Source organism: Bubalus bubalis, chromosome 2 (genome assembly GCF_019923935.1).
Source record: "Bubalus bubalis isolate 160015118507 breed Murrah chromosome 2, NDDB_SH_1, whole genome shotgun sequence".
NCBI classification, from domain to species: domain Eukaryota; kingdom Metazoa; phylum Chordata; class Mammalia; order Artiodactyla; family Bovidae; genus Bubalus; species Bubalus bubalis.
The window spans coordinates 88,675,977-88,694,127 of NC_059158.1; the positions used below are offsets into that span (position 1 = coordinate 88,675,977).

The 18,151-nt window shown below is 35.4% G+C and overlaps 1 protein-coding gene across 6 annotated transcripts in view; it reads right to left on the reverse strand.

The window, feature by feature from the left end:
• Positions 1-27: 27 nt before the first annotated feature.
• MARCHF7 (membrane associated ring-CH-type finger 7) overlaps positions 28-18,151 on the reverse strand; it is a 48,145-nt gene continuing 30,021 nt past the window's right edge. For 2 of the 6 annotated variants that reach the window (XR_003102323.3, XR_006547830.2), the window contains exons 6-11: positions 15,058-15,227; positions 7,990-8,099; positions 5,303-5,416; positions 3,878-3,926; positions 3,168-3,353; positions 28-1,336 (exon numbers count right to left, since the gene is read on the reverse strand). Coding sequence is in view for 2 of the 6 variants with exons in the window: in XM_044934903.2 (XP_044790838.2) it covers positions 1,278-1,336; positions 3,878-3,926; positions 5,303-5,416; positions 7,990-8,099; positions 15,058-15,227 (502 nt within the window). In the remaining 4 variants the exon portion in view is untranslated. Of the gene's footprint in view, positions 1,337-3,167; positions 3,354-3,877; positions 3,927-5,302; positions 5,417-7,966; positions 8,100-15,057; positions 15,228-18,151 lie in introns of all 6 variants that reach the window. The other 4 variants (XM_044934903.2, XR_006547834.2, XM_044934907.2 and 1 more) reach the window with 4 other exon arrangements.

Below are 18,151 nucleotides of genomic sequence, written 5' to 3' on the forward strand. Positions count from 1 at the left end.
TAAAAGGAAACATTTCAAACTATAAAGTAAATCAGTATGCACTTTATTTCAAGCCAAAGTTTTACATTAAGACCAACAGTCTGACTGAAAGTGAGCAAACTGTTGATTCACATTTGGAAATTACATAGTTTCTATTTAGATTCTGAAAAAGTAGTCTGACATAGACTTTATTTAACCTGAAACCACCTGAAGGCATTTTAAAGTGTATCCTAAGGGTGCTGATGAAGAAAATATACAGTGTTATGGATGTATACACAACTCAGGACCACAGTGTAAGTCTAGTCATGGTGAATAGGTAATGTTCATCTCTTCTCTAAAGGTAGTGAAAAATACTGTCATCAAATAAAGGTTTAGAATTACCAAGGAACAGTTAAAAACAACCAGGATCCAAACAGGTTATTTATATCATATTTATCTATAAAGAAGTGACAACACTAAAAAACCCATTGAAAACCAGTGTTTTAAACTCTGAATGTGGGCCTTAAAAGTATCTCATTAACTCGAGATTGCAATAATTTTTTTTAAAACAAACAGCATTTGGCTAGCAATTCTGATATAATTTACAGCTGCAATATTCCTAAGAGGAATATCTACATACTACATACTATGGTCTATCAAATATAATCTGCATTTTCCGAATCAATACAAAAATTTATCCATCATTTGTACACTTTATTTTTATATACTTTTTTAGAAAATTAGATTTTACTGCTAAGTGAATTTAGAATTCAAATTAAATTTGGAAACCTAATATAATGCTCTTAACTTTCTCCCTATTTTTTTTTTAAACACTGGAAGCAAATGATTATAAAACTGAGACTGCAACTTAAGGCATTTTAAAAATAAAAATAATCAGGTGCCATCTGGCAATTTATTTTGAAAGCCTATTTTGTCCCACTTTTACCACTAACAGACCAAAACACCAACCTTTCTTCATAAATATAACTACAGTAATCAGAACACAAAAAAGGGCTGTCAACATTGCTTATTTAAAACAAGGGTAACACTTTCCCCACTCATTAAAAGAAAAATACTTTTAATTACCAGTTTATAAACATTAGAGTCACTGGCCATGTTAAAGGTCCAGCAGAATTTTAATTCAGTAACACTTGAGAATGAACATATATATACATGCATAAAGTGTATATATGAATATATATATATTCATTCTATAGAGATAATATATTCAACAGACATTTCCCCACAAAATTCACTCATACGTAATTGCCAGTTTTAATAACGCTTGTTCACAGATCATCCATTTGTCTTATATGCAGTTAGGCAATATCAAATGTTCTGTTATGGTCTCCATCCTCTTCAGAATCATCTTCTGAAGCTGTTGAAAGAAAACAGGATGATCAAGAAGGACTTTAAGGGAGATGAGAATGGAAGTGTAAGTATGAAGCCAGAACAGCAATGATTTATAGAACAAAAATCCCAATTTATTATATACTGTTTGGTCAAAATGATAAATTATGATGACTGCATTAGGGTAGTTTGTAGGTGACGCCTAGCCACAATGCCCCCACCCCCACAACTTTTTGTTATGTTAGTTTTTATTAAAATGAAAATGTTTTAAAATGTGGTTCAAGAACATCTAAAAAGTTCCTGAGATCAGTTTGTGTCCACAACAGCTAGTGATAAATACACTAGACAAAGAGTAAACTTGAGGCACGTGCTCTCACACACCTGAGGAGAATCTGGCTTATTACCGCTGCATGTTTGATGTATCCGATGAGAATGAAAAAAACAATGTACATAGAAATAGAATAATAGGTTATGGGTATTCTTGCAATTTACATCAGAGCTATGTCTATACAATGCCAAGAAAAAGTTCTATTTAGTCAAAAAAGCTTTATATAGATACAGCCTAAATTAAAATAATTGGATTTAGTAAAAACCTTTTGTTGAGAGTATTTCTATGCCTCCATGTTGTCAAAGACTCATCACTCTTGCAACAGTTCTGACCTCAATTTATATTAGAGTCATTAGTAGCTCAAGAGTTTAATAGAAAACATTCTTGAATGTCTTAGGACATAGTAAACTGCATGTGAAGGAAAATGGAAATTCACTAAAAATCTAACCAGCATTTCCCCTATTATCAAGAGCAGAAAAGATAAATGCATACTCTTCTTGTATTTAATACTGGACAATTTTAGAGCACCCAGCAAATGCAATCAACAAGAAAAAAATCAGGCAACATGTACAGATGAAACTTAAGTCTCCATATATTTACCTTGCAGAAATTTTAAATAAATGATACCAAGCATATACGTAATTAGCTCATGAGGAGTAAAATCCTACATTTAAGTTTTATATATATCATGGAGAAATGTCAAACTAAAAAATAAAGTAGTTTTTCAGAGAATTTCTGTTTTCTACTGGATTAACTCTACAGAAGAAAACTCAGTCAAAACCAGTTTTCAGAATATATTAGTACTCTGGTATTTAGGAGTCAACTAGTAACACCCACAACATCTTTCACCCTGAGTTTGGATATACATATTTCAACTCCATCTTTTCCCTCTCATTCACATGCTTAAGAAACTAAATTCTAAATAAGAACATTAGTAAAAAAATTAACAGCAATCTGAGTAAATGTACACTGCAACAGATTACTCTCATCACATTTGACCAAATATAAATTATACCTTACAAAAAAGAGATCTTTGTATTAGCCAACACGATGGACCTGAACTAAGAAGGTATGAAGGAAAAAAAGATTTACACTCAATGACGTCCCACTTTATTATACCATTGTGACTCCTTTACATACCACTTCCACACATACTAACCAAAACTGTGGAACTGTATTACCTAACTGCAGCTCTAAATCCTTTTAAAACTTAAAATTGTACAAACTCAATGACAAAAACCCATGCCTAAGAATATTCAAGGAATTAAAAAAGGAGGATTACGTCCTTCTGAAACCTTACTTCAAAGGATGCTAAATTTTCTCTAAAGGTAAAACATTACACAGACTACATATAATAGTCCAAGTAATTTAAAGGTGAGTATAGAAGATAATCAACTGGATGACACTTCAGAGTGTACTGGAATCTGATCATGGGGAGTGCCAATTGCTTTGGGTAAAAAAGCACATTAGCTAAGTAGGGTAATCTTGGATTCCCAAGAACTGTTCCAGAGTCACCAATATCTGTGCCCACCTGGTATGAAGCACCCTGGAGACTGTAGGACTTTGAGAAGAGGGCAAGCTGTGCAGATGCCTGTAAAGATTTGGGCATTAAGTGCCTTCACAAAGGAGCCCAGGCAGAAGTCCTAAAGCTGGAACGTGATCTTAAGAGATTGGAGCTGCTGGCGTAGCTGGCTGCCTATTAAAGGTCCATGAGGACCTGAACAAGGAGCAAAAAAAAAAACAACAAAAAAAAAACTATGGCTTCTGTTAGGGACTCAGAATTAGGACTCTTTCACTCCTATTTTCCTGGAACTGTATATAAACCCAGGGAACACCTTTTATGATCCAACAAAGCTAAGTAACAAAATTTCATACGCAAAATAAAAAATCTAGCCAATTAAGAAATGTGTTTTGATTAGTAAACATGTCTTTTTTTAAAAAGTGTTAACATTAGAAGTGTTAAAATTAAGGTGATTAAATATGTATTTTTATTTTATATAAAAGCAAAATACTGATGGTTAAAATAATATCCTCTAGACATTAAAATTAATGCAATTTAAAAATATGCTATTAAAATAATGTCAGTTGCCCAACCAATCTTTCCCAATTCAATTATTCTGGTATTATTAAGCCTATAAATGAAGCTCTAATTTGGTAAAGTATATATACTTGGGTTTTGTTCTACGGGTTTAATTTGCAAAAGTAAATTCAACAAGTCTGGGGAGGGGAAATTCCACCTACTTTCGAGATCTTCCATATGTGCCTGAAGAGTTCTTGCAAGGTTAATAAACTAGAAACAATGCAGAAAGAAATACAGTAGTTTAAATGTAGCAAATGGATCTAGAGAGAATCAGTATAAGAGATTCATTTCTACTTAAAAGTCAAACATAATTTTAAGCCTTTAAATAGGGGGGTCTTTCATCCCCCACATCAAAAATTACAAGCTTTTAATGATATGACTTTTAAAAACACTTTATATATCATTATCAGTTATGTAGAAATCATGTATTACTCATATAGAAACTGGGAGCAGATAACAATAATCTTATTCAATGAATACCACTGTGTTCTTGTATAAATATAACACTTCCAAAAACTATGGAGAAAATTAATCCTTTGCAATTTGGTACCAAATGATTGTTAGTGGTCAATTAAAAAATATAAATCGATTATTTTCCTGCCTAGAAATATGACATATGATTCTGTACTTTAAATGTATATACCTTTTACAAAGGCATGAATTCAACAGATATTAATTTATATGGTTCATTTATTCTGAAGAGACAAGTTGCCTCTCTGAAAGCCTTTGAGAGTTCCTTCTCTTTTCTCTGAATGATAAAAATTAACAATTGGCTAGTAGGAATGTTTACATGATTACAAAAAAAGTTCTATCCATATACACTGAATTTGTTATTTGATAATTTTCAAAATATAACAGAAACATCATACCTCACCATAAACTCTACTAAATTTTTATCACCAAAGAGAACATTTGTATAAAAAAACTGTGAAGGATATATTTATGAAGACATTTCAAGAATCAGGTGTTCAGAATGCTACGGTAATGACATGTAGACTCTAGTCTCTGCTACATAAAATGGCAAGGCAGTAGAGTATAAATTTCCGTAACAGTACAATTTAATTAAAAATACCTAACAAACAACTTTCTTACGTGTTAAACATAAGGCAATAATGTACAGAGTAAACACCAAATAGTCCAAATTGTAAGTAGTCTGAAATACAGATGCTTAAAAACTACTAGAGTGGTAATCTTTTACAGGATAGTAACAAATAAAATGAAGTTAATTTCCCATACTCTTTCAGTTTTTGGAGTTCAGTATCAGGTTTCTAAGTTATAACCCTGAGTCTTGTTAGAAAGAGCATTTTCCTTAGTACTTCCAAGTCCCTGTTTCTCACTGACATATATTCCAATTAACTTCAAGAGCTAGAAAATTACTTTTTTAAAAACAGCTTTATGAAAAAATTATGATCCTTGATAAAGACAGTTTTTTCTATTAAAACTACAATACCTTTACTTTTAAGAAAGCTTATAATATAGGAACTTCCCAAAGGAAACAGTGTGTGAACATATAAAACAATCTGCCTTCCACTGCAAACAACTGTTGCATCATATCCTCCCTTTCCCCCTGCTCCAAGGTTACTTACTCGGACACGTGTGCTTGGTTCATTCGTATTTCCCATCATATCAGAAAAGCTTTGTTCGCACAAGTGCAGTAACACAACTAGGTAGAGACCAGAGCTGATAAACTCATACTCAGCCTTCAAGAGGGAAGCAAATGAGAAAAAGAAGATATATGGAGAATGAAAAATTAATAGACAAGAGACTGACATTCATATACTGATAAACTAGAGGAAATGTATTCATATCCAGTTCTTAAGAGATATAGCACCATCTATTAAATCAAGAAATACCCTCCATAATATCATAAATGTACTAATGCTGTAAGCGATACAAATAGGTGTATGAATATCCTCTTTATTTAATTCAGTCTTCTGTTATGTAATGACTTATATAAGTGGGACTTTTAACTCATTTGAGGACAGAATGAATGATCTAGTTCTATAAAGCACCTAACAGATTTTATTACTACAAATGGCTATAAATGTTTACCTAAAAATTACCATTTCATGTATAGCTATGTATCAACATATGCAAATAAAGCCTATTCATATGGGTCAAACACTTATTACATAATATAATTAACTTCAAGGCAACAGTAAATATAAAAATAAAGGTAAAAGAGTAACTGTTCCTTGGATGATTCACATAGAAATTTTTAGTGGGTAAAAACTGTCCTTTGGTTCAAAATTATTGTTCTGAAGCTAACAATACAAGTCATGAATATAGTGTTATTAAAAATCTAAACTATCCTGTAATTTTTATACAGTAAACTACATTGTACTATTTTTGGTAATTAACTCATCTGAAGTTAAGAGCTATACGTTCTTAGTTATCAACTTCAGCAACTACCTGTTCTCATATTCCACAGAGGATTCAAAAAATTTGAAACTGATTTAAAAACTGTCTTTACATCATCACTTCTTAATTTTTTACTTAAAAGGAAATTTATGTCCAGAATTTTTTTTAATTTTAATATTTATCACCTTGAAAAAAATGAAGCCACTGGATGAGATAAACTGTATTAAACTAGTTATTTAAAACTATAGTTCTTAGGCCCCCAGAATCCAAGATTTACACAGAACAAAGAAGTTAAAAGTCAGGAAGCTTAATCAAGACTGTCATTGTTTTGTATTCCACCTAACATTTTCTCACTTATAAATTATTTAAGATTGTGGGCCATTCAATCCTTGGAGAATCATGAAAACATTCCTGGTTGAAATGAAATGCAAAGAACCACCTTTCAGAGACATGATGGAGCACCTTCCTAGAGAAGGAAGGACGGCAGGAGAAAATCATCCTTTGAAACCTACTCTCATTTTGAGAAGATTAAAAAAAAAATTTCTTTCCATCATTCTGCCTTTACTTACTCTTTCCCTTGTTCTTTAAAATACCAATGCTCAGCTATCCAGAGAGATTCCGTGGAGATTTAAGACAATTGCTGAAACTAGTATTCTCTTTGGACAGCTGGCTCATTAAAGAATAAAATAAACTAGTATGAGTAGCATCTGTGCTACATCAATTGCCCAGAGTTGCATTTTGAGTGATTCTTTACCTGGATTGAAGTAATCCACTTCAAAGGATCTGAAAATCCTTTAAATCATATACAAATTTTGTGAATCTGTAAATTTTATTGTGTGGTCTTAATCAGATTTTTCAAAGGGTATTCATTATTCCTACATTTTAAAAGTAAAGGGTATCCATACAGGATTATGTTGCTTGATTCCACTTATGATTTTTATGTTTATGTGAAATTTGCCTCAATCAAAAAAAGGGGGCATCCATTACTCATTTAAAAAGTGTTTTTCAAGCATTTATGCATTCTCCCACCATCATCTCTCTCTCTATAATGAATATGCTAAGCGTACTTGGATAGTGTGGCTCTTGAGTCAACCCTGTCATCTCCTTGAACATCTTTTTGCTCTCAGAAATTTCCTTTGGCAGGGGGGAAGGGAGGAAATACTGAGCTCTTCATTCTCCCTAAGCATATCAAAGTTTTTTAAAAGTTTAAAGTTTCAAAAAATAAAAATTAGTGACCAAGTCAATTCTCAGGAGAATAGTTATCAATACACATCAAAAATATCTGAGAAATGAGAATATCTCTGAAAAATTTTTAAATAAGATTGGAGATTATTCATTATATAAATAAACTAAAATGACACAATACTAAAAGAAAGAGGTTTATAAACAATGTGAATTTGGAATAATAGATTTCCTAAGGTATTCTGTATAAAGCTGCAGGTAGCAATAAGGAGAGTGGAGGGAACTAGGAGAGTAGAAGAACATGGGGGGGGGGGGGCAGACAGTTTTTTGTGTAAAAAACTACTTCTAACATTAAAAGACAGAGGATGTAGATCCAGGGCTAGGCATTTCAATTACAGTCCAGGACTGAGGCATTCACAACTGAGACAGCTCTGGAGAGCTAAGATTAGCATGCCTATTTGGGGACCACTTTCCTAAGCCTTTATTTTCAGGTTTATTTAGGGACTATATAATACATTTTACCTTAATAATTTAAAACCTGTGACTTGCTTTTTTTGCCCTTCATTTTCAAAACTTATAGGAAAGTAAAGAAAAATTATACTTAATGCAGTAAAAGAAAATTACGTTACTATTTTAATGTAGGTTTTCAGATCATGATTTAATCTTTTCTTCAAGAGTTGTCCTTTAAGCACAGAATAGACACTTACCAAATTAGGCAAAATATACTAACTTGTTCATTTGCACGAGCTCTATGTAGTTCATGAATATCAAAATCCTCCAGGTTAAGCTGCAACTTCTCTTTACAGAGTTCACAGGTGGTTACAGCCTCTAGTGAAGAACCTGGTTAAAAAAAAAAAAACAAACACACAAATAAAGATTAATTTGGCTGTCTCCACAAAACATTTTTCCTTGTGGGTTTTAAGCTTAGAATATAGAAAACTAAAAGGAAGGGAGGAAGAGACTGCAGGGAGAATGTACAACTACCATAAACCAGTAACGTCTCCTAAAATAGCAATTAGTAACACCTGACACGCATGTCCTATTCTTGTGGTACCTAAGCCTCCACCTTGTGTTTATTTTCCCATCCCAGATACTCATATATTTTGATGTGGGATGCTGACAATGGAATATTATCTGTACTTCCTACTTCCTCTTTAAGTACTTTGATAAGATGCCATAAAAGTTGAGTTCAGTTCAGTCACTCAGTTGTGTCTGACTCCTTGCGACCCTATGGACTACAGCACGCCAGGCTTCCCTGTCCACCACCAACTCCCGGAGCTTGCTCAAACTCACGTCCATTGAGTCGGTGATGCCACCCAACCATTTCATCCTCTGTCGTCCCCTTCTTTTCCTGCTTTCAATCTTTCCCAGCATCAGGGTCTTTTTCAAGGAGTCAGTTCTTTGCATCAGGTGCCCAAAGTACTGGAATTTCACCTTCAGCATCAATCCTTCCAATGAATATTCAGGACTGATTTCCTTTGGGATGAACTGGTTGGATCTCCTTGCAATCCAAGGGACTCTCGAGAATCTTTCCCAACACCACAGTTCAAAAGCATCAATTTTTTGGCACTCAGATTTCTTTATATCTAACTCTCACTTCCATACATGATTACTGGGAAAATCATAGTTTTGACTAGATGGACCTTTGTTGGTACAGTAATGTTTCTGCTTTCTAATATGCTGTCTAGGCTGGTCATCACTTTCTTCTAAGAAAAGATAAGTCTGTCACTGTTTCCATTGTTTCCTCCTCTATTTGCCATGAAATGATGGGACCGGATGCCATAAAAACATGGTATCTAAAACAACTAGTTACATAGACCTAGGCCAGTATCTTTGATGTGATAACGTATACTAAGACTGTCTGTGGTCTAAGAAATGTGTCTTCCCTATAACACAGGAGGCAAAGAAAGGGACCCACTCTTCTTCAGATAAAAACAGCTCCCCTCGGCCATAAAACAAAAGTCCTGATACGTGGTACAACTGCTAAGTAAAATAAGACATAGATAAGATACAAAAAGCCCCCAAATATTATATGATTTCATTTATATGAAATATGTAGAATAAGCAAATTCAGAGAGAAAGTAGATCAGAATTTACCAGGTGCTTGGGAAGAGGGTGAGAAGGGTGTTAGTGCCTAATAGATATAGAATTTCTGTTTTGGATGACTTAATAAAAGTTTTGTAAATAAATAGTGGTGATGCTTACACAACATTCTAAATCTACTTAATGCCACTGAATTATACACTAAATAATGGTTAAAAGGGTAAATTTCATGTTATATATTTGTTTTACCATAATTAAATACAATTCCTTCTGTCCTATATGCACTCAACATTTGGTTACTCCTAAGCTTCTGGCTCTAATTAAGTACCAGTCTTGTTTAATTAAACATATTGCCATTTTCCTCCTGGTTAAACAGGGCTTTAAAATGAAAAACTGTCCTAAAAACTAGAATAAGTCATATGCATAATAAGGTAAAGATTTAGATTCAATTTAAGTTGAGTGCTTGTTATGTGCCAAAAAAATATTAGAAGTTCTAGACATTAAGAAAGAAAGTAGTCATGCCTGTCTTGAAGAGCTCATAAACTCTTAGAATTAGTGTTATTTAATAACAATGTTAATAATAAAAATTTAGCATAAAGTCTAAGACAACAGTTGTAGTAACTTACATGCATTTTCTAAAAACAGCTGAAAGGAAAATGAATGAATGCTATTTTGAGGTAGTAACATGTCTATGTCGCCTCAAGATAGGCTGGAGTGAACTGCAAAAGACATTTCTATTTATCAAGTATGTGAATAATATCGATTTGCTTTTTAGAAGTCAAGCATACTTGAAAGTGTTGAAATTAAAATGCATTCATAATATTTTCTTAATCTTTAAAAATATATTACTGAAATATACTACACTCAAGATGGAGAATATAAAAAATGTGACACTTCAGAAGGTTTTCTCTTATTAAGACATTTATTCTTTGAGTCAGAAGCAGGAAAAGTATAATGATCATAAAATATGGACACTGGATGCAATTTAATAATGGCCTTTCACATTTTAAGGCTTCATGTTTCTCTTCTATGGAACAAGTAACATAGAGAAGTTGTTCAAAAAGGCCGTATGCAGCTTGGAGGAACCAGTTATCCTTGAAATCTTTAATCCAGGACCCCTCATTTAATCCAGGACACCCCTCAGGTGTCCTTCATATCCCACCTCATTCAGTAGGCCCTGCCTACATTTGCCTAAGCTTATATTAAACTTATTCTATTCATCTTTGAACATCCTCAGAGTTTTTAACAGTCTATATATAGCAGCTGCTTAAATGTTTAAACAAATCTCTATCAGAATGAATCATCTACCAGATGAGGTCTTCAAGTAAATATGAGAAAGCCTTGTGAAAACTTAACAGGAAGGTTCAGTTCTTGAGATCTTAACATTCATCACCATGAATACTTATCATTACCTTTAAAACCTATTTAATTACGTACTGTGAGCCCAATCCTGTGAGAAACTATTCATAAACATCATCTCACTTGATCTTAACAACAAACTATTCCTCAATCTGACTCTTGATGGAACTGAGGCCCAGCCCCAGACCTACTTAACATTCAAGAATGTTTAGAAATTGGATTTAAGGAATCTCTGTTTTTAAAACATAGATGGGTAATTCTGATCAGCAACCAGAATTGAGAACCCAAGTTAAGAGACTTACTCAAAATCCTATAGTTAAGTGTTGGGGAGTCATTATTCCAACCTAAAGCAAGTCTAACTCTCAAAAGCCAATGTTCTTAAATAATATATTGTATTACCTGTTTTCCTACCTATACAATACTAACAATCCAATTGCAAATATAATAGAAGGTGAGTCAAGGTGTTTTTCATTCTGGTAATAGCTAACATTTCTGGGCCCTTGCTAAGTGTCAAGAACCACGCTGAACATTCATTTAAACTTATAACACCCCAGGGCAGTGCCTAATAAAGTACACAAGGCTTTCATAACACCACACAGTCAAAAAGAGGCTGCTACAGGTAAGACTGGCCCATCCCACAGGTTTGGGATCACGTTAGTTTAGAAAAAAAGATAACCCCCTACCCCAATGAGGCCTTTGCCATCTTGCTGCAGGAAGAAAAGTTTTCCGCTAGCCTCATCATATCCAGTTTGAACACATTTATCAAATTCCAACAGATCATTAACACTGAAATTAATACCATCATACTTCACAACCTATTTTTCTGTCACCCAACTATCATCATCAGACCATCACTGCCACACAAGTATGTCCATTTATTACTATGATCTAATTTCCCACCCTACTAGTCCTCCTAGGAGGACCTATTTCACTAGGTCCTCCTGGTACTCATTGCTAAACACAGGTAAATTCTTCTCAACCAATTTCCTTTATGAATCACCTGTTCAACTTCAAGACTGAACCACAGGGCCTCACAGACTGATAAAATATTCTTCTGCAATCACTTCCTCCCAACAACCGTTTGCACCTCAGGACTAAGAAACAGGGATAGATGTCCTCGATACCTATTGCTGTTTTGAAACTCAAAGTTCCTCCTCATTCATTAATGACTTTCAGTTCAGTTCAGTTCAGTCACTCAGTCGTGTCCGACTCTTTTCGACCCCATGAATTGCAGCACGTCAGGCCTCCCTGTCCATCACCAACTCCTGGAGTTCACTCAGACTCACGTCCATCGAGTCAGTGATGCCATCCAGCCATTCCATCCTCTGTTGTCCCCTTCTCCTCCTGCCCCCAATCCCTCCCAGCATCACAGTCTTTTCCAATGAGTCAACTCTCCACATGAGGTGGCCAAAGTACTAGGGTTTCAGCTTTAGCATCATTCCTTCCAAAGAAATCCCAGGGCTGATCTCCTTCAGAATGGACTGGTTGCATCTCCTTGCAGTCCAAGGGACTCTCAAGAGTCTTCTCCAACACTACAGTTCAAAAGCATCAATTCTTCGGCGCTCAGCCTACTTCACAGTCCAACTCTCACATCCATACATGACCATAGGAAAAACCATAGGCTTGACTAGACGGACCTTTGTTGGCAAAGTAGCACCTATCTTCTTTACACAACTTATTTCTTGGTTATTTCCACATCTACAAAGACCATAATTGATTCTGACTTCCTCAACATCCTTGCTTCCAATATTACCTGTCCCCACCTCAGCCACCCACTTTATGGTCATTAACCTTGACCTCGTCATTGCACTTTACAGCACTACTCCTAAAATCTGTGTGTTAAGCATCTCTTCTGTATACCTACAATCTTTTACTATTCTAGCTCACCTACTCTGGCAATTATCTTCAATGTCAATGAGATTCAAAAAACACAGATCCGACTTCTCACTATCTACTTCCTAATGTCCTTACTCCCTCTTTCTTGTCTAATTTCTAGGCTCACTACAACCACATCCAACTTTAACTCCCTTCATCATTTTTTGCCTGTCAAAGGTCTCAACCCCACTGAACTCAAATCCTTGTCTGTATCCAAGCATCTGAAAATTGCTTCTTAAAAATGTACATGTATCCCAATCACACTTTTAAATCATATTCATAGCCACAGATTTTTATGGACACTAGTACTATCTGAAAACCCTGAAAACATTTTAGAATGTTCTTTTCCTCACATAGGAAAATTTCTTAACCCATCCCCTCCATCAGCTAAAGACCCTTATTAAGAAAACAGAGGCAATTATATGGGAATTAAAGCACCTTCTCACCAAAGCAACACACTTTGGTTAGAAATAGTCCATATCTACACTACCAGGTACCCTTTTCCTATTAAAAACTACCTATTCGACCTGTACTCTGGATCCCATCTTCCCCTTCTCTTTTCATCCATTTTTCTCTTCACAGTATCTCTTGTTAAAATAAAAACATGTCCTCAAATTTTCTACCTTGAAAACAAAAAACAAAAACATGTACCATGACCAGGTGGTAGAAAACTCTCCAGTTTCTACCCTGTATCTCCAATTATCCTGACAGTAAAGTTTATTGTAAGAGGGGGTCTGTCTGTGTTGCTGCTTCCCTAGTCTTAGCCCAATTTAGTAATACAATGACACCTCACCTCATCCACTTTGCCCAGCAATAAAGTCACCAAGGACATCCATGCTGCCAAATTCCAGCTGTCATTTCCTTGTTCTTATCTTTCTGTTCTGACTTCTTTGTGGTACCTGACAGGGTTGATTACATCCTCTTAGAACATGTTCTTCTTTTGACTTGCACAACACTACATTTTCTGTTTTCTTTGTACCAGACTGAGGATGCTCCTCAAATCTTCTCTGTTCCCACTAAATGTGTGGATGCTTCAGAGCTCTGTTTCGGGTTCATTTTTTTGGTATCTGCCCTTGCGCTAGTGACATTGAATCTCAAAGCTTAAAATACTATTTATGTGCTCATGATTCCCAAAACTGCAATTTTCAGCACTGAAACCCTTGAAACATCATGCTTGTCTTGCTAACTGCCCAGATGACATTTCCATATCATTATCTAATAAACAGTTCATATATAATTATTTCCAAAACAGAACTCTTGGCTTCCTTTCCCAAATTTACACTTTTCTCAGTCTTCTTTATTTTAGTAAATGGTCCCATGATCTACTTAGTAGATCAAGGCAAAACCAGTTACTTCTCTAATTGTTCTTCTTCACTCCACCACATCCAATCCATTTGCAAGTCCCATAGAATCTACTTCTAAAACATACTGGAGTCATCTATTTCTACCACCACCACCACTACCTCTAATACAATATATTCCTAGTTGGTCACAATGGCTCCCTGCTTTCACTCTTGTCCCAATAAAATCCACTCTTCACAGAGCAGCCAAAATAGAAATAAGATCATTTCACTCCCCTGACCTTCAGTGGCTTCGTATAACACTTATAAAAATCTAAGCTTCTGACATTAGCTTTCAAAGTCCTAAATGAGCAAGCCTTTGCTCATCTCTCGCATCTCAACTTATCACCCCTGTCCTTTCCCACAAGTTACAGCCACACTGGGCCTTCATTCAGTTCCTCAAACACACCTAAGCCATTCCCACCTTAAAGGCTCTGTGCCAGTTGTTCCATGTGTTGGAATGCTCTTCCTCTCATTCTAGAATAGCTAGCTCCTCTTTGTTCAAGTTTAAAATGCTCTCATCTCAACAAGATTGGAGAAGGAAATGGCAACCCACTCCAGTGTTCTTGGCTGGAGAATCCCAGGGACGGCAGAGTCTGGTGGGCTGCCGTCTTTGGGGTCACACAGGGTTGGACACGACTGAAGTGACTTAGTAGCAGCAGCATCTCAACAAGGCATTCCTTTAACACCTAATACCACCACCATGGGAGAAAGTTGCCTTGTCTGACTTGTTCTCTATATCCCGTATCTAGAACGATGCCTGGCTCCATAACAGCACTTAATAAATAACGACTCCCTATAGTAATCCTACTGCTGCATAATAACATTAGAGAAAATAAATCTTTCTCAAGGACACATAGCTGCTAAATAGTAACCGTATTTCTTTGATTCAAAAGCATCTTACATGATATAAGGGTCACCAGCAATAACAAATCACAGTTAATTATACACATATGGAAGTAAACAGATTATTCAGTAAATGAAATACAACACTACCATACATTAAATTTATGAAGCAAAACTAATGCTCTTTAATGCTTTTGCTTCAAAAAATGATTGGCACTTTTGTTAAGAGTATAAACTTGAATAAATTATAATCAGAATTGTTACTAAAATCCATACATGCATGCATTTCTTAGAAAAAACTGTGAAAACTTAATACACAAAGGGGTAAATCTTACCAGAGTTAATTTTGGCCTGTAACCATTTCTTCATACACTCTTGGTGGACATACTGTAAACTTCCGGTGCACTTGCATGGCTCTATCAGCAAGTTAGAGGATGATGCAGCTGCCATCTGACAAATTCTACATAAATCACCTTCTTCTTCTTCAGAGTCCTCTAAAAGGAGACTGGAAAAGACAGTATATTTCCTAAACAGAGCTATCAAAACTCATCCTGGTTGGTCATTTCTAGTCATACATTAATTCCAAAATATATCATGGTCTCTCTGGGTAGAAAAAAGGCAAACAATAACAATAATAAATAGCAACTACAGGAAAAATACTTTCAACAAGAGTAAAAAATGTAATATTTTAAAAGAAATCAAATAGGCTACCCTATTACTTATCTTCAAACAATTTAAAGTAATTCTGTCCTTGGTACCACAGCTTAAGTTCCACAGCTTTCATAATTTATAAGTTTCATTAAGATTTTAATTTCTGCAATATCACAGATTACTTCAATTCCAGGAGTATAAAGATAATGTACATATATACCCATTACTTTTGTCCCCTCAAAACTTTAAGACAACTTTGATGAATTAAACATTGACTTATGATTTTTCAATTTACATGTTGTTAGAACCACGTTATGGAGAAGGAAATGGCAACCCACTCCAGTACTCTTGCCTGGAAAATCCCATGGATGGAGGAGCCTAGGAGGCTACAGTTCATGGGGTTGCAAAGAGTCGGACACGACTGAATGACTTCACCTCACCTCAGAACCACGTTATGTTTAAACTGATAAAGTTTTGTATTAAATCATAATAAAATCAAAACAACAGATTTTAAAATTCCTCATTTTCCCCACCCCTAGTAATGTTAGTAAATCATTCTCATTTCTGTAAGGTTAGGATTTTAAAGTGTGGAGTAGTTCCCATTAACCCACATCCTCTATTTCACAGGCCAACATGTACTGCTTATTTAAATGCAGAAATGATCAGTATAGAACAAGTAATTTTTTTGGTTAAAATCTCTCACCTTAGTCCACTGCTGACACAAAAAAGGTACTCAATAAATTGATGATACAGAATACTAAACATTAACTGAAATACAACCTGGATTATATTATATGGGTTTCATATGAGTTTAGCAAAAGATTTGTGGAAAGAGAAACAGATGTACTTTGAGGTGACTTCCATACCTAGGCTTAACCAGAGATATAACCTCAAGTATTAATCTTTGTTTTTTCTAAACAGTTATTATTTATTTTTGGCTGAGTCTTTGTTGCTGCATGGGCTTTTCTCTAGTTGCCGTGAATGGGAGCTACTCTCTAGCTGTGGTGTGCAGACTTCTCCCTGAGGGGGCTTCTCTTGCTGCAGAGCACAGGGTCTGGGCGTGCAGACTCCAGTAGTTGCGGCTCCTGGACTCTAGAACACAGGCTCAGTAGTTGTGGCGAGTGGGCTTGGTTGCTCTGTGGCATGTGGGATTTTCCTGGACCAGGGATCCAATCTGTGTCTACTGCTCTGGCAGGCAGACTCTACCACTAAGCCACCAGGGAAGCCCCTCGAATGTTAATCTTTATGTTTTACCTTCAGATGTGACTTTCTTTGGCTCTGAGTTTTTACTCTGGGAGAGTCCATTTTTTTACACTTTTATTCATTTAATTGTAAAGTATATTATAATCCTCATGTATAAATGAAAAACATAATAAAGGAACACGCACATATAAACTCCATGTTAAAATACCCCAACAAATGTGCTTTTGAACTAGCTAACCAGACAGGGCAGTGCTGGCTTAACTGGTTACTCTTTGGAAATCAGTAAACTAATGCTTTGCCTACTTACACTACTGCACTCAAATTCATCTCACTTTGAGCATAAGAAATATAGTACTTACTATATTACTCAGCAGACTGTTCACAAATAGAGGCTGCTCCTGTAACATTAAACCTAACACTACCACAGCAGAATAAATTCTTCTCTATGAAAGGAGAAAAAGCAAATTTTAAGGGAATCTTTACTTGGTACAATTTGTTTTTTCTAAGGAAAAGTGGAAACATAGTCGTCTATGTTCACTATCTTAGAAAGCATATGAAGCTTCCTTTATTACCCAGAGTAAGATTTGAATTGTTTCTTGTTAAAAACAAAAAAGAATCTAAAGTGATAGTAACAACTATGCTCCCCAAGAATTTCATTACTGGGGCCTTTATGAATAAGAAAAAACAAAAACCAAAAACACCCAATGACCTTAGCATTACGTAAGTCTTTTCTTCTTACAAGTATATTTTATGTGCACTATCCTATCCTATTGGAGGAGGCAATGGCACCCCACTCCAGTACTCTTGCCTGGAAAATCCCATGGATGGAGGAGCCTGGTGGGCTGCAGTCCATGGGGTCGCCAAGAGTCGGACACGACTGAGCGACTTCACTTTGACTTTTCACTTTCATGCATTGGAGAAGGCAATGGCAACCCACTCCAGTGTTCTTGCCTAGAGAATCCCAGGGACGGGGGAGCCTGGTGGGCTGCCGTCTACGGGGTCGCATAGTCAGACACGACTGCAGCGACTTAGCAGCAGCAGCATCCTATCCTATTTCATCATAAAAGTAATACATGGAAAAACTAAGCAACAATATTAACACGACAAAATAATTAAGTTAGACCGAAAATCTCTGATCTTTCATCTTTCCCCAGAGATTTTTAAGCAATCTAGAGAAGATTTCATATGAATAAAAAATTCTAGGTTCTGAATTTAAATTGACATTTCTGTCAGTCACAGTAATTCAGCACACATTTAGACTTTAAAAAAATTTAAAAATCTGTGATTTTACCTCATCCCAAAAAAGATTCGAAATCAGAAATATAAATAAATGGTAAATAAATGATCTTATTAAAAGGTGAAATATTGTCTTGATACACATGACCACTTGGGTCAACTTACCAATTACATGTAGCACTAGCCTACCAAGACAAAGGGTAAGAGATTAAGGCCTTTTGTCTCCATACGTATCTGTGTCCAAAGCGGGTTAAAAACAACATTTAGATTATTTCCCGATGCAATTTACACCCCCAGTACCTACCTCTAGAATTAATTCTCATCCATTTTACCTCTGAG